General features: G+C 38.3%; 2 protein-coding genes across 8 annotated transcripts in view; one reads left to right on the forward strand and one right to left on the reverse strand.

Moving 5' to 3' along the window:
• The window catches only part of dlg2 (discs, large homolog 2 (Drosophila)), a 314,419-nt gene extending 290,794 nt beyond the window's left edge, over window positions 1-23,625 (reverse strand). For all 7 annotated transcript variants that reach the window (XM_051683676.1, XM_051683671.1, XM_051683675.1 and 4 more), the window contains exons 1-2: window positions 23,400-23,625; window positions 18,505-18,636 (exon numbers count right to left, since the gene is read on the reverse strand). In XM_051683676.1, coding sequence (XP_051539636.1) covers window positions 18,505-18,636; window positions 23,400-23,418 — 151 coding nt within the window. In that variant the 5' untranslated portion in view covers window positions 23,419-23,625. The remainder of the gene's footprint in view (window positions 1-18,504; window positions 18,637-23,399) is intronic.
• A 1,347-nt stretch (window positions 23,626-24,972) lies between these two features.
• Window positions 24,973-26,424, forward strand: tmem126a (transmembrane protein 126A). Its single transcript, XM_051683730.1, has 5 exons — window positions 24,973-25,090; window positions 25,429-25,548; window positions 25,626-25,815; window positions 25,892-26,006; window positions 26,083-26,424. The coding sequence occupies exons 2-5, from the start codon at window positions 25,435-25,437 to the stop codon at window positions 26,279-26,281; spliced, it is 618 nt and encodes a 205-aa protein (XP_051539690.1). The 5' UTR covers window positions 24,973-25,090; window positions 25,429-25,434; the 3' UTR covers window positions 26,282-26,424.
• Window positions 26,425-26,485: the final 61 nt, after the last annotated feature.

The raw sequence follows: 26,485 nt of genomic DNA on the forward strand, positions 1-26,485 counted from the left end.
TTCTGGGCAAACGTTCAGATTTGATCAATTTATAACTATCCCTTATTAATCTAAAATGTACCCACCATTTTAAAGGATTAGTTCACCTAAAAATTTAATGATCTTTTATTTATTCACCCTCATGTTGTTTGAAACTCCATGGACCACAAAAGGAAATATTTACACTGCAAAAAATAATTTTCTTACTCATATGTTTGTCTTGTTTTCCATTAAAAATACTATATTTGATACATTTACAAAATTGTGCAAGATATTAAAGCTTGTTTTAGAGAAACTGACAAGATTAAAATCTTTGTATATACTTTAATCATGAAGCACTTTGGGCAACTTAATTGTATTAAAAGTGCTCTATAAATAAAGTTGGATTGGAATGGATTAATGGGTGGAAGGTAAGATTTTTTTAGTGCATAATTTAAATTTCACACTGTTCCTCATACAAAGCTATCATATGACTTCTGAAGACTTGGAATATAGCACACAAGTTGTATGGACAACATATAGAGTAAAGTGTTTTTATGGTTCTTTTTTTAAGTCCATTTTGGAAAACCTAGTCTCATAAAATGAACTTTACTATAGCTACATTTTTGAAAACTGACTTTTACGAGCCGAATGTTATGTTTCATCTCAGCTTCCTGGTGAAATTAACACTAGAGGGGCTACAACAACTGTGTATTTTATTAACTTTCACACAATTACAACAGCTCATTATGACTTTATATACACTTATTTTCACACTATTATTCACACACTGCTATGTTACGATTTCAAACACTTTTACTATTTGAAAAATTATACATTTGAACACTAGCATACAAAATCACCAACATTTACACACTTATTCCAATGTGATTAGCTTCTGCTGTGGCTCACCTCATAGTTGGATTTGGACACGGATATCTGCGGTTCGAGCCCAACCAAGCACGCAAGCTGACAGGTGAGGCGGGAGTATCATTGAAGCAAAACAAGATGACGTGGCTGGATCAGAAAATTTGCTTTTTATTTCTCATTTTGTTTTTGGAAACTGTCGGTTAGGTTTAGGCATTGGTTCAGGGTAAGGATGTCTGTTTTGTGTCTACCTCTCATTTGATTTTAGGTCACTACTGTGTTTAGGTTAAAGTTTTAAACTTTAAAGTTCCCCCGCTGGACATTTCACTGGGAAACTGCAGCAAAAGGTGTAATAAGGCACGTTATTTCATTTTGCAGTGGTCACATTATGTTCATGAGACCAGGCTGTTTTTGGAGCTTGACAGTCTAAATCACCATCCACTTTTATTGTATGGAAAAAAAAAAAAAAGAAAAAAAAAACTGGATACTTATGGATACCTGCTAAACATTTCCTTTTTTGTTCCATGAAAGTGAAAAATCATACGTTTTGAATGACATAAGGATGAACAAATGAAAGAAGTTTTGGGGTGAACTATCCCTTTAAACTCTGATCGAGTGGCACAAATGGTCAAAGAAATAAATGGACAGAACAGTCTTGTGAAAAAAAAATCAACTAGAAATAGCTCCTTTTATTTGGTGAGAGGAAGATAAAATCATATGACTGCCACACATCAGATGGTCCATATTTATCATTAGCATCTCACATTTAGAAAACTGAAAATGTTGCCGTTCCAAAACACACAACAAAATTGCTCCAACTCTTTACTCCAAATACTGATGATGTGACAGGAAGAACAGCTTGCCTCTCGTTCTTGGCAGTCTGCCTCTCTCGGCTTTCATAATTCTGCATTTCTCCACTCCATCAACGGATTGACAAAATAATCTGACAAGATGAGATTTGCCCACTACTGAACAAATAAGTATTTTAGACCAGCTAAAAGGCCTGATTTCACATTATTAGCATGTGTAAAACATGTTTGGGTGTGACAATAAATAAATAAATAACTTAACAAATAAATTTTAAAAGTTTGAAGAATATACATTTATCAAGTATCAGGCTGATCCTTAAAGACTTTGCCTAATCTTATGAAAAAAATATTAAAAAACTAAATTTTTACTTCATAACATACAGTGCTGTGAAAAAGTATTTGCACAAATTACTGTTTTTAAATGATAATGTTATTTATTGAAGCAAAAAAGTTATCCAATACCAACTGCGCCAGTGGGAAAAAGTTACTAAATTCTCAAATCTATGAAACTGCATTCATAATGGGGTTCAGCTGGACTAGACAGCCCTGTTCAATCAAACCAACACCTAAATAGAACTTTTTCAGCAGCATGAATTTGGCTAAAATATCTCACCCAGTAGCACACTATGCCAAGGTCAAAAGAAATTCCAGAAATGAAGAGGAAAAAGGTGACTGAAATACATCAGTCTGGAAAGGGTTAAAATGCTATTTCAAAGGCTCTGGGACTCCAAAGAACCACAGTGAGAGCTATTATCTCCAAATGGAGAAAACTTGGCACAGTAGAGAACCTTCCCATAAGTGGCCGACCTTCCAAAATTCCTCCAAGAGCACAGCGACAACTCATCCAGGAAGTCACAAAAAAAGCTAAGGACAACATCCAAGGAACCGCAGGCCTCTCTCATGTCAATAAACTTCACTGTTCATGACTCCACTCTTAGAAAGACACTGCCCAAAAATGCCATCCATGGAAGAGTGGCGAAGGGAAAACCACTGTTAACCCAGAAGAACATTAAGTCTTGTCTGAATTTTGCCAAAATACACCTTGATGATCCTCAAACCTTTTGGGAGAATGTTCTGTGGACTGATGAGTCGAAAGTGGAACTGTTTGGAAGACGGGTCCTGTTACATCTGGCGTAAATCAAACACAGAATTCCACAAAAAGAACATCATACCTACGGTCAAGCATGGTGGTGGCAGTGTGATGGTGTAGGGATGCTTTGCTGCTTCAGGGCCAGGGCGACTTGTAATAATTGAGGGAAACATGGATTCTGCTCTCCACCAGAAAATCCTAAAAGAGAACATCCGATCATCACTTCGTGAGTTGAAGCTCAAGCGAAACTGGATTATACAGCAAGACAATGATCCAAAGCATAGGAGTAAGTCCACCTCTGAATGGCTCAAAAGAAGCAAAATTAAAGTTTTGGAGTGGCCTAGTCAAAGTCCTTACTTGAACCCGATTGAGATGCTGTGGCAGGACCTTAAATGGGCAGTTCATACTCGAAAACCCTCCAATGTGGCTGAACTAAAGCAGTTTTGCAAAGAAGAGTGGGCCAGAATTCCACCACAGCATTGTGAAAGACTGATCTCCAGTTATCGGGAGCTTTTGGTTGCAGTTGTTGCTGCTAAAGGTGGTACAACCAGCTATATAGTTTAAGGGGGCAGTTTGTTTTTCACATGGGTGATATAGGTGTTGGATAACTTTTTTGCTTCACTAAAAAATATATATACATTTGAAAACTGTATTTTGTGTTTACTCAGGTTGCCTTTGTTTAATGTTATATCTCGTTTGAAGATCTAAAACAATTTAATATGAAAAAATACACAAAAATAGAAGAAATCAGGAAGGGGCAAATCATTTTTCACAGCACTGTACTTTCACCCTCCTCCAGCCTATTTGGGATCTCAAAGATATAACCCCAGATATAAAAAATGAATAAATGCTATACATTTTCTCAGGCTAAAATTCTCTAATTGTTGCACACAATGTAGTGATAAACCCTACCAGCTGTCCATCTTGATTTAATTACTGTATTTGTCTGCAAGTTCAGAAACAATATAGAACTCAAGAAACAGACAAGAGAAACAGAAACAGAAACAACTTTACTTGACTGGACACAACACACAATTCAAATTTATAAGTGCTTACTTTGTGGTAAAACAGAGGGAAAAAGCTTTGATAATACCTGCCTACTGGGTTTTGATAACAAACATATTTAAAGGTGCTATATGTAATATTTTTACTGTACTAAATTATAAACTGATGATAATATGTCATTAGAAAATTAGGAAACATGCTAAGTTGAAATACTGGCTTCTCTGATAACAATGCTACAGCCAGTATATTCTACTTTGAAGTTTCCATTCCGAGACGGAATTTCTGTTTATGTTTTGGCCTGTGTGATCCCACCCACTGCCCACTCACCAGTAGTATTTCGACACCACCGGGTTGCCAGATTTGAACAAGTTTGCAGGCAAACAACACTGCGTCCTGCAGCTATGGAAGCCAGCAAACGAACTGGATCAGAGATAACAGATTCCACCCGACCTAAAAAGCCTCGCCATCCGTCTAAATACCACCATGACCAGAGGCGTAGTAAAGCAAGGATAAATATTGGAGATGCCTTTGGAAGATGAAGACAGCTTAAAGTCCAGAAATCCTTTAAAACGGATGCTGAGTTGGCTAATTTGCATGTCAACATTCTGGCAACCCTCATGAGCTTCGAGTCTGGGGCGGGGCAGACAACTCTCCAATATTTTGAATTTGGACTGCAGTACCCATTTCAAATGCTTGTTGTCAATCTTACATATAGTACCTTTAAGTCATTTGAAGAAAAAGTTCTTCTTCTTTTTTCCTTTTTAATTATTATTTTCAAATGAATAACTTTCAAATATGTTAATTATTATTTTTAGACATACTCAGTGGGGTCTCTGGGAGCCCTAAGACAATCTCAAAAGAACATCTGGGTTAATAAAACTGTGCATGCAAATCTTTTAATATACTCTCTATACTGATAAATCTAAGCCCTGTTAAAATTTTCACCCTCCTCTATCTGAAAATCCTGGAGTGCCACATCTGGAGCTTCATAACAGCTGATAGAATACCATATATTCTATACTCTGACATAAGCAGTTATGGATATTATTAACGGAACTCCTTTGCTACAGTGCTGCCTAGTACTCTGCTAAATTTAGCGCAGAGAGAAAAATGCTGAATTACATCACTACCTTTACTCATTTGTCTTCTCGAAATACATTTTTCTTGCAGACTGTTCACTATTACACTGGAAGGGCCTGCGTTACCATGGAGACAGGCAGAGACTGCACATCTCTTATGATACTTATCTTAACCCTTGTGCTGTCTTTAAATGTTTTTACCAAATTTGGTGTTCCCAGTCAAAAATGACCAGCCTATTAAAAATTGCTTACAGAATCTCTCATTATGCAATATTATCACCAAATACTGGATTAGATCTTTTTGTCAACTTGTTTTCTTTCAATTAGCACAGGTTTTGTATTTCTGTTTGGAACTTATTGATCACAGGCCTCATTGACCTGAGCTCATATACAGTACCTCGGTTTTTGAGTGAAAAAAGCCTTCTTTAGGGGTTATTTTGACCAAATTAAATACCATAAGAAAACATCTGTGCTATAAAAATTACACTACTTTGTTTTAATGTTTCACAGGGAAGTTTGTTTTTAAGCACTTTTATTTTGTTAAAAAAAAAAAAAAAAAAAAAATGACAGAAATTCTCACTTGTGGTGTTCCCAGTCAAAAATGATTGACCGTTGAAAATGAATGGAGAAGATCACAAAAAACAAGACTTTTATTTTGAAATGAACCAGGGCAAGTGGTCTAGTGTCATGATCAAGGATGTGATCAAGAGTCTCATGCTCAGAGAAACGCTTGGCCATTGTGCTGCCACAAACTGAATGATGAGCAAGGCCCTATGAGGCTTTATATACCTTAGCTGTGGGAAAGCTTCTGTTTATTAGTAAACATTAGCCGTGTTTCCACTATCGGGCCAAATGAGGGCATGCTAGTGCGTGCCAGGGCCAGTTGCGTTCCCACTGTCACTTCTGGGGCTTCATCGTGCCTCCTCAGGGCTTTCTCTGTGCCAATGGCCTTTGGCACGCCGATTACCCTTGGGCCAAACAAGGCCAACCAGGGATTGAGGCGGGTACAATGTCAAAGGCAGAGTTTCACCGAACTTGTAAGAATATGTATCCAGCGCACAACGGCACAGGTTCGATAAAAAAAAAAAAACAATTTAAAAAATGCGGGCACAATACAAATCCGTTAAAATGCACAATGGACAAAGCGGTGCCCAAATAAATTACTTTCAATGGTTTGGTAAACTTTCATACACAGTGTGCTGGGACATCGTCTTGCTGTTAGAGGAGAGACCACTCGGAACATCATGGCCAGGGGTTGCATTAATCGAAAATTTTACATTTTCAGATTTTTTGAAAGATTGACAGAAAATTGTAAATGCTGTCCATCATTTTGACAGATAAAAATAAGAAAAACATTTTCACCTAGTGCATCAGTTTTGACTTCACTGTCTCTCTCACACACACTTCGCTCTGTGTGTGTGTGTGTGTGTGTGTGTGTGTGTGTGCTCTGTTTATTGCCTGGTATTAAGATGTGTATTAACAGGCATCATCAACATTAAAACCAGGTAGTATGCATCTCTTTTGACCAGTTGTCTGACCAGTTCAGATTTCGAGGAGAGGTCTGAATAATTGGCTGCATATATCAATCATTACTTTAGTGTGTTAATGCATGATCAGTGTGTCACTTTATTATAATAAAGCACAAAAAAGTATAGTAACGAAATGAAAAGGCAAAAAAGCAGCGCATCGTTTTTGCATTACTTGCATTAAATCTAAGTGCAAACATTAGCCTACGTTTAGAGCAGAATTGTCAGTTATTTTAGAGGAGTACCTGCATTAGAGCTTCAGAGATCCGTGTGTTTCTCATCTGTGACTTCATTTTTATAGGCTATCAGGCACATTGAAGAAGTTCCGTGAACCTGTGCATTTTCCAACCGGACAAACTGTGTGTGAACAGGTTTCACTATATTTGTGAGTGCCACATTTTTTAAAATGTCCTCACTGTACTGTGCTGACTAATATAGTGAAACTTGTTGAAAACCCACTAGTGCAAATGTTTAAGGTGGTCCTCACTAGTAAAAATGGCCCATAAATAGGTCAAGTCATGTTTAGCTTTAAATCTACTGATGTGCACAGGTTTCTATGAGGGATAGGTTTAGGGGTAGGGTTAGGGGATAGAATATATCATTAGCCTGCTATGAGATGTACTCACTTATATAGTGAAACAAACCTGTGTGTGTGTGTGTGTGTGTGTGTGTGTGTGTGTGCATGCACAGATCCGAAGCATTTATGTTTGCAAGCACACATGCACATATGTGGTCATCTAATGGACGAACATGCTCCTGAACACTCAGTTTTTCTTTTATTTTTGATCTCCCCCATTCATATTCAATGGCTGGTCATTTCTGAACGGGAACACCTCAAGTGTGACTTTGTGCCATTTTGTACAAAATAAAAGCATTTCAAAACAAACTTCCTGGTTAAAAACTGAAGCACACTAGTGAGATAAATAGTACAGAATGCTTTAATATTGTCAAAATTATCCACAAATAATGCTTTTTATTTTACTCAAAAATGAGGTGCATAAGCTCAGGTCAACGAGGCCTACGTTCAGTAAGTTCCAAAAAGAAATACAAAATCTGTGCTAATTGAAAGAAAACAAGTTGACAAAAAGATATAATCCACTATTTGGTAATAATATAGCATAATGAGAGATTTATAAGCAATTTTTAATAGGCCGGTCATTTTTGACCGGGAACACCAAAAGTTTAACAAAGTGAAAAAACACACAAAATTTTGTTTTTTTTTTGTATCCCCTTTTTCTCCCCAATTTGGAATGCCCAATTCCCACTACTTAGTAGGTCCTCGTGATGGCACGGTTACTCACCTCAATCCGGGTGGTGGAGGACAAGTCTCAGTTGCCTCCGCTTCTGAGACAGTCAATCCGTGCATCTTAGATTCACAGCATGTGGAGACTCATGCTACTCTTCGCGATCCACGCACAACTTACCACGCGCCCCATTGAGAGCGAGAACCACTAATCGTGACCACGAGCAGGTTACCCCATGTGACTCTATCCTCCCTAGTAACTGGGCCAATTTGGTTGCTTAGGAGACCTGGCTGGAGTCACTCAGCATGCCCTGGATTCGAACTCGCGATTCCAGGGGTGGTAGTCAGCGTCAATACTCGCTGAGCTACCCAGGCCCCTACACACAAACATTTTTAAAAATTAGCAATTTTTGGGGGGGACATTTTGATTTGAAGTCCAATAGGATGACATTAACTAGCATTTTCAGGCAAAAGGAAATCCTCTTCAGGTCAGAATGACCAGAACACAACATGAGGGTTAAAGACTATGGTAGGTAAACTAAACATCTGACTCACAGCATCACACTTACGGTCCTTCATAATTACATCTGAGACCAATACTTAAGCAAAGCTGAAAAGGGGGATTTTTAAGTCAAGGACAAAATGGTTTCAGAAGACGTACGCACAATAATTTCATTCTCTATGCAAACTGTGGTCTTTGAAAAAGCCCCCAATGACACACAGATGACATCAGAAAGGCATTGCCTTTAAAGTTCCCTTAAAGAGATTCAATTATTCATCACAGAGCTTGGAAATAAAGTTTCAAACACAAGTTGATTTATAATTGACACAATGAACAATAATTACATTTCTGTAATTTACTCATCCTCTTTTTTATGAAGTTTGAAACCTCACTTCTCCGTGGAGCACAAAAGGCAGAAAATGTTAGGCAGAGGAAACCTCAGTCACCAATTACTTTCATTGTATTACAATAAATAATATTAATGCAATTGTGAATGGGGACTGAGATTTTCAGTACCTACATTTCTGCCAAACATCTATTTTTATGTCCCATGAAAGAAAGTCATACGGGTTTGAAACAATATGAGGGTGAGCAAACGATGACAGAACTTTTTCATTTTTGGGTGAAGTATCCCTTTAAGCTTGCTATTCTCTGACTACACAGGACTAAAGAGCTCCCTCTGCTGGAAAAGTAAATTTACAACAACTGCCAGAAAACACTAGAAAACACCAAAAATCTGTTTATCTAGTACACACACACACACACACACACACACACACACACACACACATACAGTTGTGCTCAAATGTTTGCATACCTTGGCAGAAATTGTGAAATTTTGGCATTGATTTTGAAAATATGACTGATCATGCAAAAAAACTGTCTTTTATTTAAGGATAGTGATCATATGAAGCCATTTATTATCACATAGTTATTTGGCTCCTTTTTAATCATAATGGTAACAGAAATCACCAAAATGGCCCTGATCAAAAGTTTACATACCCTTGAATGTTTAGCCTTGTTACAGACACACAAGGTGTCACACACAGGTTTAAATGGTAATTAAAGATTAATTTCCCACACCTGTGGCTTTTTAAATTGCAATTAGTGTCTGTGCATAAATAGTCAATGAGTTTGTTAGCTCTTACGTGGATGCACTGAGCAGGCTAGATACTGAGCCATGAGGAGTAGGAAAGAACTGTCAAAAGACCTGCGTAACAAGGTTACTGGAATTTTATAAAGATGGAAAAGGATATAAAAAGATATCCAAAGCCTTGAAAATGCCAGTCAGTACTGTTCAATCACTTATTAAGAAGTGGAAAATTCGGGGATCACTTGATACCAAGCCAAGGTCAGGTAGACCAAGAAAGATTTCAGCCACAACTGCCAGAAGAATTGTTCGGGATACAAAGAAAAATCCACAGGTAACCTCAGGAGAAATACAGGCTGCTCTGGAAAAAGACAGTGTGGTTGTTTCAAGGAGCACAATACTTGTTGACCCCTCTCCAAACATAGCGCTTATGGTTATGACCATAAAGCTCTATTTTGGTCTCGTCACTCCAAATTACAGAGTGCCAGAACTGTGAGGCATGTCAAGGTGTTGTCGGGCATATTGTAACCAGGCTTTTTTGTGGCATTGGCTTCTTTCTGGTAACTCGACCATGCAGCTCATTTTTGTTCAAGGTACGTCGTATTGTGCTCCTTGAAACAACCACACCATCTTTTTCCAGAGCAGCCTGTATTTCTCCTGAGGGTACCTGTGGGTTTTTCTTTGTATCCTGAACAATTCTTCTGGCAGTTGTGGCTGAAATCTTTCTTGGTCTACCTGACCTTGGCATCAAGAGATCCCTGAATTTTCCACTTCATAATAAGTGATTGAACATTACTGACTGGCATTTTCAAGGCTTTGGATATCTTTTTATATCCTTTTCCATCTTTATAAAGTTCCATTACCTTGTTACACAGGTCTTTTTACAGTTCTTTTCTGCTCCCAATGGCTCAGTATCTAGCCTGCTCAGTGCATCCACGTGAGAGCTAACAAACTTTAAAAAACAACATTAAAACCACTGACAAGTGAAGTGAATAACATCGATTATCTCGTTACAATGGCACCTGTCAAGGTGTGGGATATATTAGGTAGAAAATTAACAGTCATTTCTTGAACTTCATGTGTTGGAAGCAGAAAAAAATGGGAAAGCGTAAGGACCTGAGCGACTTTGACAACTGTGATGACTAAACGACTGAGTCAGAGCATTTCCAAAATGCCAGGTCTTGTGGAGTGTTCCCGGTATGCAGTGGTTAGTACCTACAAAAAGTGGTCCAAGGAAGGACAACCGGTGAACCGGCGTCAGGGTCATGGGCACCCAAGGCTCATTAATAAGCATGGGGAGCAAAGGCTAGCCCGTCTGGTCCGATCCCACAGAAGAGCTACTGTAGCACAAATTGCTGAAAAACGTAATGCTGGCCATGATAGAAAGGTGTCAGAACACACAGTGCATCACAGCTTACTGCGTGTGGGGCTGTGTAGCATGCTGACCCCTGTCCACCACCGAAAGCACCTACAATGGGCATGTGAGCATTAGAACTGGACCATGGAGCAATGGAAGAAGGTGGCATGGTGATGGGTCAGAGCTGTTTTGGCAGCACGAGGGGGACCTACACGATATTAGTCAGGTGGTTTTAATGTTGTGGCTGATCGGTGTGTGTGTGTGTGTGTGTGTGTGTGTGTGTGTGTATATATATATATATATATATATATATATATATATATATATATATATATATATATATATATATTACAGATAAGATTTTTTGTATATTGTGTATTTATTTTTACAAATTCAGTCAAGCAATTATTTTAGTGACACTTGTTCATATTTTAATCTTTAGCTGTCATATTTTATTGCAGTTATTATATAATAGCGGAGATGCTGCTTAAATTTTCCAAGTCCAGTCTGGACAAAAGAAAGCAATGTCTAACAGATTTTCAACCTTTTGTGCACATTTAACAGACAATATGTCCATATTTGTGTTTAAAATAAATGTGTAAAAGATTTATTTTTTTTATTTTTTTTAAAGTGGTCCAAAATAAACTTAATTTTCTGATAGTATTACAACTACTGATAACTTTCATCTAAAATGTCAAATGCTTTCAAGTGAAGCACAACGTTTACAGCATAACCAGTAATGGGGGAACAACATTCCCACAAATTTCCACAAGATGGCAACATAATTCTCTCTGAATGAAAGTAAGATTTGAGCCCCACTGTCATTCAGCAATTAAGGAGACAAGCAGAGGTGGGCTCAGCAGTTTCTGTGTGGTCGAGATCTGGAGCTAAAGGCTTGGTAACGGAAATATTCACATTGAATTTGCATCTTTAGCATTAATATCTTCCTAGAAGCTCCATTGTCCTTGAGGCCATCTAATAATTTACAGACATCTGTTTCAGAGGTGGGGCCAAGTCTCCTACCCAAGTGCATGTGAAATCACGTTTCTGTAAAGACTGGTTTATTATAAACTCAAATTATACGATCAAATAAACACGTAACTATTTGTCCAAACAGCAAGATTCCAAGTGTGCAGGAGCACACTAGACTTTCACATTGGATTTTAGGCATGCAAAACTTTTTTCGGACCACAAAACAAATATGGGCAAAATGGTATGTAGTGGCAGGTCTTCTGTTTTGAATAAATAACAAAGTATAAATAATAATACATTCTAAAATATAGCATTTTTAGAATTATTTCGATTCTTTTAAAGGGAAGTTCAACCAAAAACAAAAATTCTGTCATCTTTTACTCATCCTCATGTCATTCCAAACCTGTTAGATTTTCTTCTGTAATAAAACACAAAATGAAATGTTTTGCAGTATGTTAGTCACCATTTACTTTAATTGCATCTTTTTTTCCTTACAACAAAAATGAATAGTGACTGAGGCTGTCAGTTCCTTACATTCTGCAAAAAGTCTTGAATGATGAGTGGTTTGAAAGGCGAGTGAATGAAGACAGAATTTTAATTTTTTGGTGAACTAACTTTCTCTTATTAGTGGTCTTATTAGCATGTTACCATCTGGAAGAGCTTTACACCAACACCTTTAATGCTGCCGACCTGACATGAAGATTGTAGCTGTGCATTTTCTGCTCCCAATCATACAACACATCAAGTCAGAACAGACTGATCAAAAATTGGGCTTGTAACAGATAAAGGATGGGCATGGAGGAGGCGGCAACCGGCGGAACAGTCAACACAACTTTAATGATATAAATGAACTTTTTTTTCTCCCCTTTTCTCCCTAATTTGGAATGCCCAATTCCCAATGCGCTCTAAATCCTCGTAGTTGTGTAGTGACTCGCCTCAATCTAGATGGCGGAGGATGAATCTCAGTTGCCTCCGCGTCTGAGACAGTCAATCCGTGCATCTTATCATGTAGCTTGTTGAGCGCATTACCGTGGAGACGTAGCGTGTGTGGAGGCTTCATGCTATTCTCCGCAGCATCCATGCACAACTCACCATGCGCCCCACCGAGAGCAAGAACCACACATTATAGTGACCACGAGGAGGTTACCCCATGTGACTCTGCCCTCCCCAGCAACCAGGCCAATTTGGATGCTTAGGAGATCTGGCTGGAGTCACTCAGCACACCCTGGATTCGAACTCGTGACACCAGGGGTGGTAGTCAGCTTCTTTACTCGTTGAGCTACCCAGGCCCCTGATATAAATAAACTTAAAACAAACATAAACACAGACACACATGCAACGCGGCCACATGCGTCTCTCTCTCTCTCTCTCGAACTGGCGCCTCCGGCTAGTCTTTATCCCCCTCCCAGCTGATTAGCCCAATTCAGGGCCTCACAGCCCAGCCTCGCCCTCCTCCTCGTCACACTCCTCCATTGTCTGACTCAGGCCGGGGAAACCCCCGGCATAACGCACTCCCCTCCCCTCCTTTCCTTGAGGGGGGCACTGCTCTTCCGGCCGTGCCTGCCGGCAGGTCTTTCCTGCCTTTTGGAGCCCTGGGAGAGGGGAGGGGAGGGAAAGGGGAGAGGGAAAGAGTTAGGCGGAGCGAGAGAGAGAGAGAGAGAGAGAGAGAGAGAGAGAGAGAGAGAGAGAGAGAGAGAGAACTTGCTCGCCGGCTCCCGGATGCACTGTCGCCCGGTCCTCAACCGCTCCTCCGCTCTCTGGCAGACGGCAGTGAGTCCTCTGGCCCCTGGCGGATGGAACCACTCCTCCCCTTCTTCGGCGGACGGCAGCGGTTCCTCCGGCTCTGCTGCTCCTTTGGCGGACGGCAGCAGAGAGGACTCCACGACAGCGCATCTCTCCTCCCTCCCGGGTTTCAGCACCACTGTAACAGGTAAAGGATGGGCAAGGACGAGGCGGGAAACGGCTGAACAGTCAACATAAACTTTAATGATATAAATGAACTTAAAACAAACATAAACAAACACAGACACACATGCACAGCGGCCGCGTGCATCTCTCTCTCGAACTGGCGCCTCCGGCTAGTCTTTATGCCCCTCCCGGCTGATTAACCACATTCAGGGCCGGACATGTGTCCTCACGGCCCGGCCCCGCCCTCCTCCTCATCACAAAGCTATAACCTCATTTATGCTCACTCAAAACACTTACTCCAAACACTAACTTTACAACATGTCCGCAATGCATTTCCTTGAAAATGTGGTCAAAAGTGCACTAAAAGGCACTGATCTCAGATTTAGGGCATGCATTTATCTCTGACAACCACTGACTAAGGTTTTTACCCACAACTGACCTGTAATCAGGGCCAGCACTCAAATGTCCTCAACCAGATTCCATCTCCAATTTGAGGCACAGCTTCCACCACCATGCGAGACACATAAACTGATGTCCACTTGTTAAGGGGAATGACAATACAAGACCAGATGAATGAGTGGGACAGAGAGAGAGAGAGAGAGAAAGAGAGAGCAGAACTAACAGCAAAGAACAAAATACAGGAAGACGGGGCAGGAAAAAACACACAGGAATCGCTGCTTAATCCCTTTCTACCTGCAGACCTTTAGATTCATCACACATATTAATGTACATGTCCTCAAATATTTCAAATCTTCAAGTCCACTTTTATCATTCTTTAAAAAAATATATTAAAGTCAACATAACTTCAAAAGAGACACTATTTACGTTCTTAATAATACACAATGTGCATGATTCATTGATAAATTGCTCTTTGACACAACTTTCCTTTTTTTCTGATGTTATCTATCACTCTTTTCAACCCCTACACTTTAACCACCTGGCTCCATTCTGGTATGCAATCCTGTTTCACCTTATACCTCACACTGTAAAAAAGGCTGCAAATACCGGTTCATGTTGAGATAGTTTCAATAAACAAACACACATATATACACAATAATTGATCCACCCATCACTTTCTGCAACAAAATCCTGCAGTTTGTGTCACAAAACCAGATAACTGTACAGTCAACTTAGCTTTTGATTAGTGTTTTAGAACTCTAGAAACACTAGAACGCTGGCGAGGCTGACTCGTATTGTTCTTGAACCTTAAAAACTAGAACTCTGGCAGAGCTGACTCATATAGTTCTAGAACCTTCAAAACTAGCAGAGCTGACCTATAATGTTCTAGATCTCTAGAAACACTGGAACTCTAGTGGAGCAGACTCGTGTTGTTCTAGAACTCTAGAACTATAGCAGAACTGACTTGTACTGTTCCATAATTATAGAAACTCTAGCAGAGCTGACAGATATTGTTCTAGATCTCTATAAACTCTAGACCTCTAGTGGAGCTGACTCGAACTGTTTTGAAACTATAGGAACACCACTCTAGCTGAGCTATCTTGTATTGTTCTAGAATTCTAGAAACTCTGGCAGAGCTGACTCATATTGTTCTAGTTTTCTAGGAATTCTAGACCACTACTGGAGTTGACATGTGTTGTTCTAGAGCTCTGGAATTCCCATGGAATTGACTCGTATCATTCCAGAACTCTAGAACTCCCGTGGTGCTGACTCATACTGTTCTAGAACTCTAGAACCTCTAGACCTCTACTGGAGCTCATTTGTGTTGTTCTAGAACTCTAGAGACTCTAGAACTTTAGCAGAGCTGACTCATATTATTCTAGAACTCTAGAAAATAGAACCCTAACAGAGCTTGTTTTGTTCTAGATCTCTAGAAACTCATGAACTTTAGAAGGGTGGTCTCGTATTGTTCTAGCTATGGAACTTGGGCCAAATAGTGTTGTTGTCACAGTTTCCCTGCCCATCCCCTGGTATAAGGGACTCCCCTCCCACAAGAGCAACAGATCTGATTACAGTTTAGCAGTAGGAGCAAAAAAAAAGCTTCTCTTGGGACGGTCTCTCTGTGAAACAGGAGTGCGCTGTCATGGTTCTTCTATTAAGAGGGCAGTGTACAACCTTGTTCAGTTGACAGTGACAAATAGGGCCCATTAAAAACCTCTATGGAACAAATTGGCAGACTGTGGTTGGTTTGCCGATTAAGCCGCAGTGGCTCAGTATACAAAGGATTCCAATGAGCAGCTGTGATAGAGAATATTTAGCCAAGGAAATCTCATCAAAAAGACAAACTCTAAATAAAGACAGAGCCGTTTTGAAAAAATTAACTTTTGATCCAAACGTTTCAGTCTTGTCACCAGATGATCTGAACCCAATGTGATACAAGCAGCAACAACTTTAGCAATAATAAAGGTGTTTGAGAGCATCCCTGTCATTGATAGCAAAGTACTTTTTTATTGCTGCTCAATTTTCAAATTTGAATTGTTGTGCATTGTTCACACTATTATCTAAAACAACTAAAATACCATTTCCATTCTACTCAAACATGCACCAAACTTTATCAAGCATGACAGGGTATCTCAATCCATAATTAGCATTATCAAAACCCTTCTTTATAAAACAATTTGAAAGTGATTGGTAATAGGAGCAAACATGTCCAATGGCTAAGATCCCACCCACAGTCCTTTCATTATCCATCTAATGCATATATATATATATATATATATATATATATATATATATATATATATATATATATATAATGCACATTTCCTGCTATTTATTATGTGTTTCCTATGCAACTGTTAACAGAGACTGCTGTTCCATTATTTTATTTTTTCATTTATTTCAGATAACCCTGCCCAGAAACAGCATGTAAAGTAAAACCAAAACAAAAAGTCTTTTCATGTGTTACTGGTTGATTCTTGGTCAGAATAAGATGCAATGAGAACCTGTACTGTATGCCGCAAGTCAAAAGTCTGACTACGCAAGACTACTACAACACAGGTTTGTTGCTTGGAAGAGTTCAACCTATGTTGTCAGGTGTAAATGACTGACCAACAGCAGAGCATATGATTGGTCATCCACATAGTGTTTCCTGGTGAATGGGAGAATAGGTAAAGCAGTTAAAAGGCTACACTTCTCTGCCATGATGGCACACTGACCAGATTACTCACTCTAATGCCTTCTAAGATGATTACTGCTATTTCAGGAAGCATTAGTGACCCAAACCTATAATGGTGTTTTATTGAAAATTAATAGAAAATGGGTAAGCTTGAAAGATGTGCATGATCGTTTAAATTAGTTGATTTTTTCACAGATTTGAGCTAATGATACAGTTAGCTTCTGATGCAATGGAAAGTCTGTCATCAGCTGTGAATGGTTTCAAGAGGGTAGCATTATGAAGACCTGTCAGGATTATGTCACCTTTTCCTGTTAATAGAAAGCAATCTGCCATGAAAGTCAGAGAAGAAAAAAGACATTACAGATATTACAGGTAATAGACAGGGGAGTAAGAGTAATCTGCTTTCGGAAATATTACACAATCCAAGGCTAAATCCCTGACCCTGAATCATAATACAACCTCGCAAGCAATTATACACGCAACTATGATTTAGTATATTATGATTATTGCACCTAAACACATTATTTGTTAATTATGCATTTTTTTCCCCACATGACCAATTCTCAAGCAACTCAATAAATGCTTTATGGAGTATTAAAACTATTAAAGAGTATTAAATTACAAGCACAGGGCCTAATTCAAAGACAAGGTTGCACGAATGGACTTTGCTCTGCACAGAGCTATTTCTTGATTTAATTTAATATAAGTGCAGGGAAGTTCAGGTTAGCTCATTGCAAGAGCATACAAAAAAAAAAAAAGAAAGATTAATCATAATTACTACAATTAAGAAAACATTCTAACCAAGCCTGTTCAACATGAAGCTTCCCATTGCATGAGGAAGGTTACCACTACGTTCATTTCTTTAAAACAAGTTTTTTCTTTTTAAAGCTTTTTACATTGCAGGGTTGATGGGGGTTCTGTTCTTTATCAAAGCTTGCATGTAATAACATAATGAAATATTCATATAAGGCAAATCTAAGGCATTACAATTGTTTAAAGCAATCAGACGATAATTCATAGTGTCATACTTCTCAACAACTGGAGCAAAGACATGGAGCTACAAGGTCAAATCTTGTTAGAAAAGATGATGTGACTGTTTGTAACCTCAACACTGCTCATTTGTGAGCTTCTTTGCTAATTGTTTGAATGAATCCTGCCTTTAGACCAGAATAAAGATCCACATCCTGGCGCAAACTTTAACAGACTCTGACAACACATTAAAGGATTTATGATACTCTCAAATCACTGCAGTTAGCCTACATCCTATTCCTTGCATTTACAATGGGACACTGTTATATTTTATAATCAGTCATAGATTCTTCACTCTACATTTCCAACAAAGGGAATGTCTAAACGTTTCATAGCAAGCTCAGAAGATCTGCAGAAACTCAAAAATGTTCTCTTAAGCTCACTATTACATAATAATAACTACATGGGTGCATATGACCTTTAGCTTTATCTGAACTTGAGTATGAATAAAGGAGTGAGAGATTTCTGGATATTCACTTAGCTGATCTGATTTCCTTCTACATAAAAGGCAAAAGCTTGTGGAGATGAGCTTATGAGGAACACATTTAAAATACCAGAGGCATAGGAAAGCATCTCCTGCCACATCAGCAAGGTTAAAAATAACTTTATTTCTGAAGAAAAGCCCTAAAACGGCAGAATATGCCCACTGCTAAAGAATGAACTATGGAATGAGCAAATCACCAGACCAAACACATGCAGTCTTAATGAGACAAAAGATGAAAATGAAAATATATTAAATATATGAAAATATTAACCCTTACACTTAAACCAAAAAAGAACAGTTAATTTGCATAGATTTAAGTAAATATTCTACAATCGATTGGAGAAACATTTGTATGCTGCTCAACAAATCAAGAGCTCTATTTTGCATCTCTTTTGTTTTCTTTAACCTATTTTCAAACAGAAGGATAAATAAGGGGCATATTCTATACAAAATGTTCTGTTTAAGTACAGTTCAAACAGAAACCTTACTGTATGCTCCTATAAGCTTACCTATGAGAGCTTGGAACAGGCTGCTTTTGAAGATGCCCATGACTCTTAAGATGGCAGTTTTGAGCTGTTGTTCCTCTGGTTTCTTCAGCTTGGAGCAGTAGTCCTCCAGAAGGCATATTGCCCTGGCTGTGTCTGAGAGACACAACAGAAAGAATAATGTTACTTTACTGGCCTAAATTTTTAACAATGTGGAACTATATGAAATAGTTATTAGGCTGCTATATAAGCAGGATGGGGTCACACCACATTGTGTATATATACGTACATATAAAAAAATAATCTACATATTTGGCAGCTAAATAAATTGAATGTATTGCTTAATGACTGAGGTTTGCTGAAATTTATCAAGTTTTACTTTCAAATGGGCATCCCTTGAGACACAGAAATATGTAGAAACTAAAAAAAAAATATTTGATTGCATCCAACAGTATTCACTTTCATTGTATAGAAAGAAGATGCAATAAAAGTGAATGGTGACTGAGACTAACATACTATCTAAGATTTCCTTTTCTCATTCCAAGGAAGAAAGTAAGTCAGGATGGCAGAATTTTCATTTTTGAGTGAACTATCCCTTTAACTACACTATATCATCATAACTTCACAACAAAATGGCTATTCAGTTTTTACAATCTGCTGGTCGATTTGGCAGGAAAGCATCGGCTATGAACATAAATGTACACATCCATGTAGAATAAAGCCTGGGGTAGGGCTGAAATGATTAGTCGATGTTATCGACAACGTCGTCAATAAAAAATTGTCGACCAAAATTATCGCTGTCGAATAGTCGTTTGATCTCATTTAATGTAACATGAGATCATATGAAACTAATGATGGTGAGCGAGAGCAGCACTGTAGCTCGAGTACATGGTTGAGGAGAGGAAGAAAACACAGCTCACAGTCCAGACGCATTCCAAATTTCCAAACAGCTTAAGGTGATGTAGATTGCAAAGTATCAGGAAATTATACAAGAACACAAAATAAGTAAATACAGAGGCACTCTCATTGTGAAATAAAGCAGAGCTAGAGCTGCCGTTCCGCTTAAGCAAAACTTGCATGTCGAGCGTCTTTATAGGAAAAACCTCAGATGCATATATCTTTAATGCATCCTTTATTAAAGTCCAAATAATAAGGAAGCAGGTCATGTAATTAAGTACAAACTACGAAACTGGCATTTCTGTGTGCTGTCAGTACCTCTTCTATGAGTCGCGTGAAGTGACCCTTTCTAAAGGGGAGAGATTGAAACTGCACCCGGCTGATGCGCTCTCTTACGTGGAGACGTTCATCCCTCGCACATGCTTGATGCAACTAGATTATAACGTGATGGCTCGCGATGAAGTGAATCATAATACATATATGTTGCAGTGTGTATCTTATTGTGAAGAAAATCTGTAATACGCAGCTCTATTAAGAAGAGAGTTTTTTTTTTGAGAGATAGAGAGAGTTAAAGATGGACTGAAGTGAACAGAAAGGTGAGAGAGGGTAGTCTTCGCTCATACACTCACTGCAACAAATATTCAAAATACATTCTCTGAAAGCTTGTCTAAATATCTTATATGTTGCTTCTCAAGTAAGTGTATATTGTTTTAAGGATTTTTATATATTTTGAAATGGAAAACACCTCATAACAATATATTTTTTTGCAGTACATTTTTTACTGAATTAAACTTAATGTATTTTTTTTCTTTAATTCAGTGAATGCCATTTAGAGCTATTTTTAAAAGATGACTTTGTCCTCTTTATTGTTAGTAAGCACGTTTAATACAACCTTTTAAGTCAAGACACAAGCTGAATAGTCGGTTAAGAGCTAATGATTAATCATTGCAATAATCGCCCGAATAATCGTTCAAATAATCCTTAGATTAGTCGACTATCGAAATAATAATTAGTTGCAGCCCTAGCCTGGTGGTCTTGTGAGTCATAAAGGGTCTTGCAGTGTCACTTTACACTTTCACAACAGGAGACCTGTTAACACTAGTACACACAGCCTCTGATGTGTCCTTTACTGCAACAGATCATCAGTAAGAGTGAGTATGACTCAGACACTTAATCACACTGACAAACGTACACTTGGGACAGGACATGGGGTTCATTTCTGTCATCGACACAGTCCCCAAAGGAGCCAGATTTTCACTGCAGGAAAAACGGTAAGACCAGCATGCAACTTTAACACACTAGATACATTATAACTTTCAATATGCATGGCAAATTATGCTATTTACCACAAAATACAAAGCATTAGTAAGTCTTTAGAATAGAAAAGTTTGGATACAGTGTGTGAAGAAGTATCCAAGTAAGCAATCAGAATAATAAAAGTGATGTAGGATAGATCATAGAAACAGACCTGTAGCAAAATATGGTCAAAGTTTAGGCTTTAGGAATAGTTCACCCAAAAAATGAAAATTATCCCATCATGAACCCCCAACATTTTGGTGCGAAAAATATCAATATTTAAGTACTTTTTTATAAAGCATCGCTTCCAGTCAGCAGCAGTATGCGCTGGTGACATAATCGTGTTGGCATGTTCACGTGAGAACAGACGCATGTGCGACAGCAGCACTGTTTACAACTGAGTGGGAGAAACCCTGTAAAGAAGCTTTATTGGTTTTGGATTAGATCTGTATTTGTATCTGTTTATTTACTCACAATGGTGCGTTTGTGTGCTTATCCTGGATGTCTCAACTGAAAGAAAAACGTGACATTATGTCTGTAATATCGCAAATTCATCACACGAGAGATCACGTGAACTCAGTGCTCTAGTGAATGCGTATACTGCTGCTGACCGGAAGCAATGGTTTAAAGTTAAAAAGTACTTAAATGTTGATCTTTTTCGCACCAAAAGCAATCATATCGCTTTAGAAGACGTGAATTTAACCGCTGGAGTCGTATGGGTGATGTTTATGCTGACTGTCTGTGATTTTTGGGACCTATTGACCTATTGTCATTTTACAATCTCCAGTTCTACTGAAGAAAGAAAGTCACACACATCTGGGATGGCATGAGGGTGAGTAAATGATGAGAGAATTTTAATTTTTGCATGAACTATCCCTTTAAGGACTTTTTGGTCTGTTTCTGTCATATTTCTTCAGAAGGCATGGGTTAAATCGCTTGAGTCATTTGGATTTCTTTAAAGCTGCCTTTATAACCCTTTTGGAGCTTGAAATATTTGGACCCCACTGACTTACATTGTTTGGACAAAAACACCACACACATTCTTCAAAATATCTTTGTGTTCTACAGAAGAAAGAAAGTCATACGAGTTTGGGACAGCACGAAGATGAGTTAAGGATGAATGAATTTTCATTTTTGGGTTAACTATCCCTTTAAGGCATGTATGTCAATTGCATGTGACAAGACATGCATACATGTCAAAACTAGACAGCATACCAACCTGAAATATAAATACAAACCAGCTTCTGAGATCATCCGAGGTCCTAGGCGAGTTACAGACTACAAACTTACTGCAGAGTGTAATTACACTATTAGTCCATTTATAATTAAACAGTTTGAACTCCCTGCTGCATATTCAGGGCTCAGTCGTTAAATTTAAAGTTAAAATTAAATAAAGGATAACAGGGCAAAAAAACAAAAACAAAAAAACACATGAAAATAGTAATCCTAGAATATGACCATTTTTGAAACTGCAAAACACTCCACTAATGAAGTCCTGGTTTCCCAATATGACTCTATAAATATTACTCTATAAAAAAAAATAATAATAATAAAAACAAAGATAATTTCACTGTTGTTGAAGTTGTTGTTGAATACACATATGGCATACACACACACAAATATATATATATATATATATATATATATATATATAGGGTTGGGAGGATTACTTTTGAAATGTATTCGACTACAGATTACAGAATAAATGCTGTAAAATGTAATTTGTAATGTATTCCGTTAGATTACTCAAGGTCAGTAACGTATTCTAAATACTTTGGATTAAAAATACATTCTCTGAAAAACCTAAATATCTTATGCAGTGTTGTTTCTAAAACAAGATAAATCAAATTGATCTTGTTTTAAGGATTTTTAGATATTTTTTTACAGGAAAACAATACAAAAATTATTATCAAGAATATGATTTTTGTCCTAATATCAAAGGTCTTACTAGAGAAAAGAAATTATGATCCAACTTGAATTTTCTTGATAAAAAAAATATGATCGTGCCTGGTAACATGTGCATGTAAAATGGCTAGAAATAGTATTTTAGCTTAGCGTAAAGCTGACAATTTACACAAGGTTTATTTCTATTCCTTCTGCCCCAAACTTACTTCAAACTTACTTCTCTGTCTGCTCGTATGAATGTAACACATCATAAGAAAGTGTTTCACCGCTGTTCAAATGCGCTTTGGTTCACATCATTTATATGAATAAATGTTTTCCATCTGAAAGGACTAAATATTAAATGAAACAAATGACAATAAAATGTAAAGTAATCTCTTCAGTAATCAAAATACTTTTTGAATGTAACTGTATTCTAATTACCAATTGTTTAAATTGTAACTGTAGTGGAATACAGTTACTTATATTTTGTATTTTAAATACGTAATCCCATTACTTGTATTTCGTTACTCCCCAACCCTGTGTATATATGATAGGCCCATCTCTCATATTGAAAACAAGTCATAATTGAACTATTTTGATAAAATACTTAATTAAAACATAATCCCAGCTACATGTCTTTACATATGAAAAGTCCTTTAAAAAGAGCTTGTACAATATGCTGATGCTCAAACTAAGAAATTAAAGGCTACTCACTGCTAGACCAATATAACTGCATATTTAGTCCCTGTAACCCCTTTATGTTTATACGATGTTAATTATAAGATATATTAACTATATTACACAATACCCATCTTATATATTATACTTCACATAATTCTCACCTCTTTTTCTTAAGGGCATAATTACTCCTGTATGTCCTTGTGGGGTTGTCACGCGTGAATAGACCAAAACAAAACTTTCACCCTCATTTGCTGTAAGTGTCTGAGAGAAACTGTCAACAGTTATAGCGATAAATTAAAGCTCCGTTCGTTGATGTAGATGTAAAGGCGAGCAGAATGGCATCTCTCGGTTCGTATCTTGGAATGCTCAAGTTAAACAGTGAGACACAAGTTGAAACATCTCGTAGAAGAAAACGCAGTGGCACGCGCTGAGCGCATGACTGTCTCAGATGATCAGCCGTATGAGAAATAAATCCATAATCCGATGGTAAGAGTGGATAGTGATCGAGTGCACCTTGGGGTGGATGAGTCCACGAGAATGTCAGACTTGGTTTCCAGTGTTTCAATATGGTCAGGCTTGGTTTTATTTTCAGTATCGAGGTATGTAACGATTATTTTTGCTACAATATTCGCAACCACTGTCTCCTTGAAGGCCTTTTGTGTCTTTACCAACTACAAATCTATGACATACTCCCTCTATAACACATCCAATTCATAAGAATAGGTGTCAACAGAAAACCGGCTCTGACAGAGATAGCCTGTTATAAGAATGGTAGCCTATACACATTTTTTTCTCAACTAAATCAATTCACTAGTTTTGCCCCAAGGGGCCACATACTACATTAAATTGGAGAGATTCTCCAGTACACTGTCTTGGATTAAACCCAGTCAGCATGTGCTGATCAAGCATGATCGTGCATCCGACTGCCAGTTTAACAGCTAAATATGGACATCTAGCAACTGCTTGATGAATAAATAAGCATTACTCACATGCTTTTATGTAAGATTGATGGTACATGCTTGTAAACAGTTCCTCAAGATGCACAACGTGTGTTGTGTAGGCTAAATAGTCCTACAATAAAGTTACTGTGTTTTATGGTTTATAATCTAAATAGCCTCACATCTCTACATGTTTGATGATTCATGAAGGAGAACATTATTTTAAAATAGATGGACTTTTCCCAAAGCCCTAGTCCTCCACGTTGCTGTTTGATAGATGCAATCCAGTTTCACGTCGCTAAATGATTGAGCTTCGACACTAAAGTAAAACTATCATTAAACAGACAATTCAGTATATAAAATTAGGATAGTTTAAACTAAACAAGGCAGGTGGTTATCCAAGCTGTATTTCCCCCCCTTGATGAAACAGCAGCCGGTCGGCGCGACGCCTGTCGGAAAACACCTGCAAGTTCCATCCAGCTTTCCGCTCCACAATTGCATCTGTAATTAAGCAAAACTGGCCAAATATATCCCAAATGTGCTCTTCAAACGTCCGCGTTTACCGTTAACAATAAGTTTACTTCCTTCCCGTCACACTGTCCCTTTTTCAGGGAGCCTCACGGCGTATTTTGCCTCAGCTGGTTTGCAGACTCTCTACGGTGGGTGCAGTATCACCAACAGCAGCAGCAGCAGCAGCATCATCGCCAGTTTCGCCTTAGCAACGAGAGGGTTGACCCGCGGAGAATGACACGGCGCGTCCACCAATGGCGTGCGTCCATTCAGGTAGTTGGCGCACGAACGGACCAATAGGAATCGTCGTGTTGTTCCTGAATCTCAGGGTGAGAGTTGACCGGCACATGTGGTTAGACATGGCTGCGCCCTGGTGGCACTGAGAACCGTGACTGGCGAACAGGGTATGGAAGTAATTTAGCGTTTAATTTGAAGGCTCATCAGTATGTATGCATTGCATAGCACGTTTTGACTCTGTTTAATTAAAGTTTTAAATGAAAGTGACGCAGCAGGGTTTGCTATTTAGCTATAAGTTATCGACAGAGGTCAAAACAAGCTAGCTTGCATTATGTTTTTATTTATGTAGATTAAGTACTATTTTGTCTCGTGCCGTATATTATTCGTAAAACTCATATGCCGGTACAGTTTTGCGTTTCAGGCACGTTCTCAACAATGTTGTCGCGTCAGGTCAGTCATGAAGGCTGCACACCAGTTGTTCATATTTTAATGTCTCTCTTCTTAGATCAATATGTCGCACGAGATGTCTGTGGAAGACACGAACCAAGGCCAAAAAGTGTCGAGGGCCACGATTATAGAAATGTTGACTAGGAAGTTTGAAAGGCTACCTGATATTGACAGGCAAGTTAATTTAATATGTTACAATGGACATTTTCACCCACTGCAGAGTTCATGTTTCCCATTTGTAATCCCAACAGAAAGCTATTTTCATATGGGCCCATATATTTGGCTGGTAATGCTGGATTTGCTGGTCTGGTTGCTAATAGCTTATACCGGCGTGCACTCAATGTCACCCAAGGGCGATTCACTTCCAGTCTTCCCATGGCTGTTCTTCCCTTTCTTACAACTGCAGCATTGTACACTGCGACCGTCACAAACCCATTAATGTCAGGTAAGATTATGCAAGATTATGTGAGTAACATTAATGCATCGCATTGAAATATTGAGGGACAATGTTTTAATTATAGGTGACCTAAACTGCCCAACATGTACCCTTATCAGAGGTGCAGTGGTGGGGGTGGTTGGTGGTGGCATATATCCTATTTTGTTGGCCTTACCTGTTAATGCTGGTCTTGCTGCCAGGTATGTCCTTTTTGTTCTTAAGTTTTTAGTTTAAAAATCACAAATGGACTCTTATGTATCTTCAATTGTCTTGCAGGTATAACAGCACACCCATGCCAGAGAAAGGCAATGTTTTGCAATTCTGGATGAACCTGAGCAAACCCATTGTACGGAAAATGTATGCAGTTCTACTGCTGCAAGCTTTATTTGGAACCTACTTGAGTTCCAAACAATTCGACATCTACCTGAAAATGCTGAAAATTCCAGATTCTGATGGCGAGGAGCTTCATGATTAGCGGTTAGCTGTGATACTTAAACGTTGTAATTATTTTGTTCCTTATCCTCTCCTTAGACCCTGTTTTATAGTCATGTTCTTGCATTTGATATCTCCCCCAGAACATATGTCATGATGATCAGTAAATTGTTCACTTGTCCACTACACCTTTGTACTCATTGCTTGAGTTACTCGGATGTATTAACATTCCATGATAACTACCTGA

The sequence above is a fragment of the Myxocyprinus asiaticus genome, chromosome 42, assembly GCF_019703515.2.
Source record: "Myxocyprinus asiaticus isolate MX2 ecotype Aquarium Trade chromosome 42, UBuf_Myxa_2, whole genome shotgun sequence".
NCBI classification, from domain to species: domain Eukaryota; kingdom Metazoa; phylum Chordata; class Actinopteri; order Cypriniformes; family Catostomidae; genus Myxocyprinus; species Myxocyprinus asiaticus.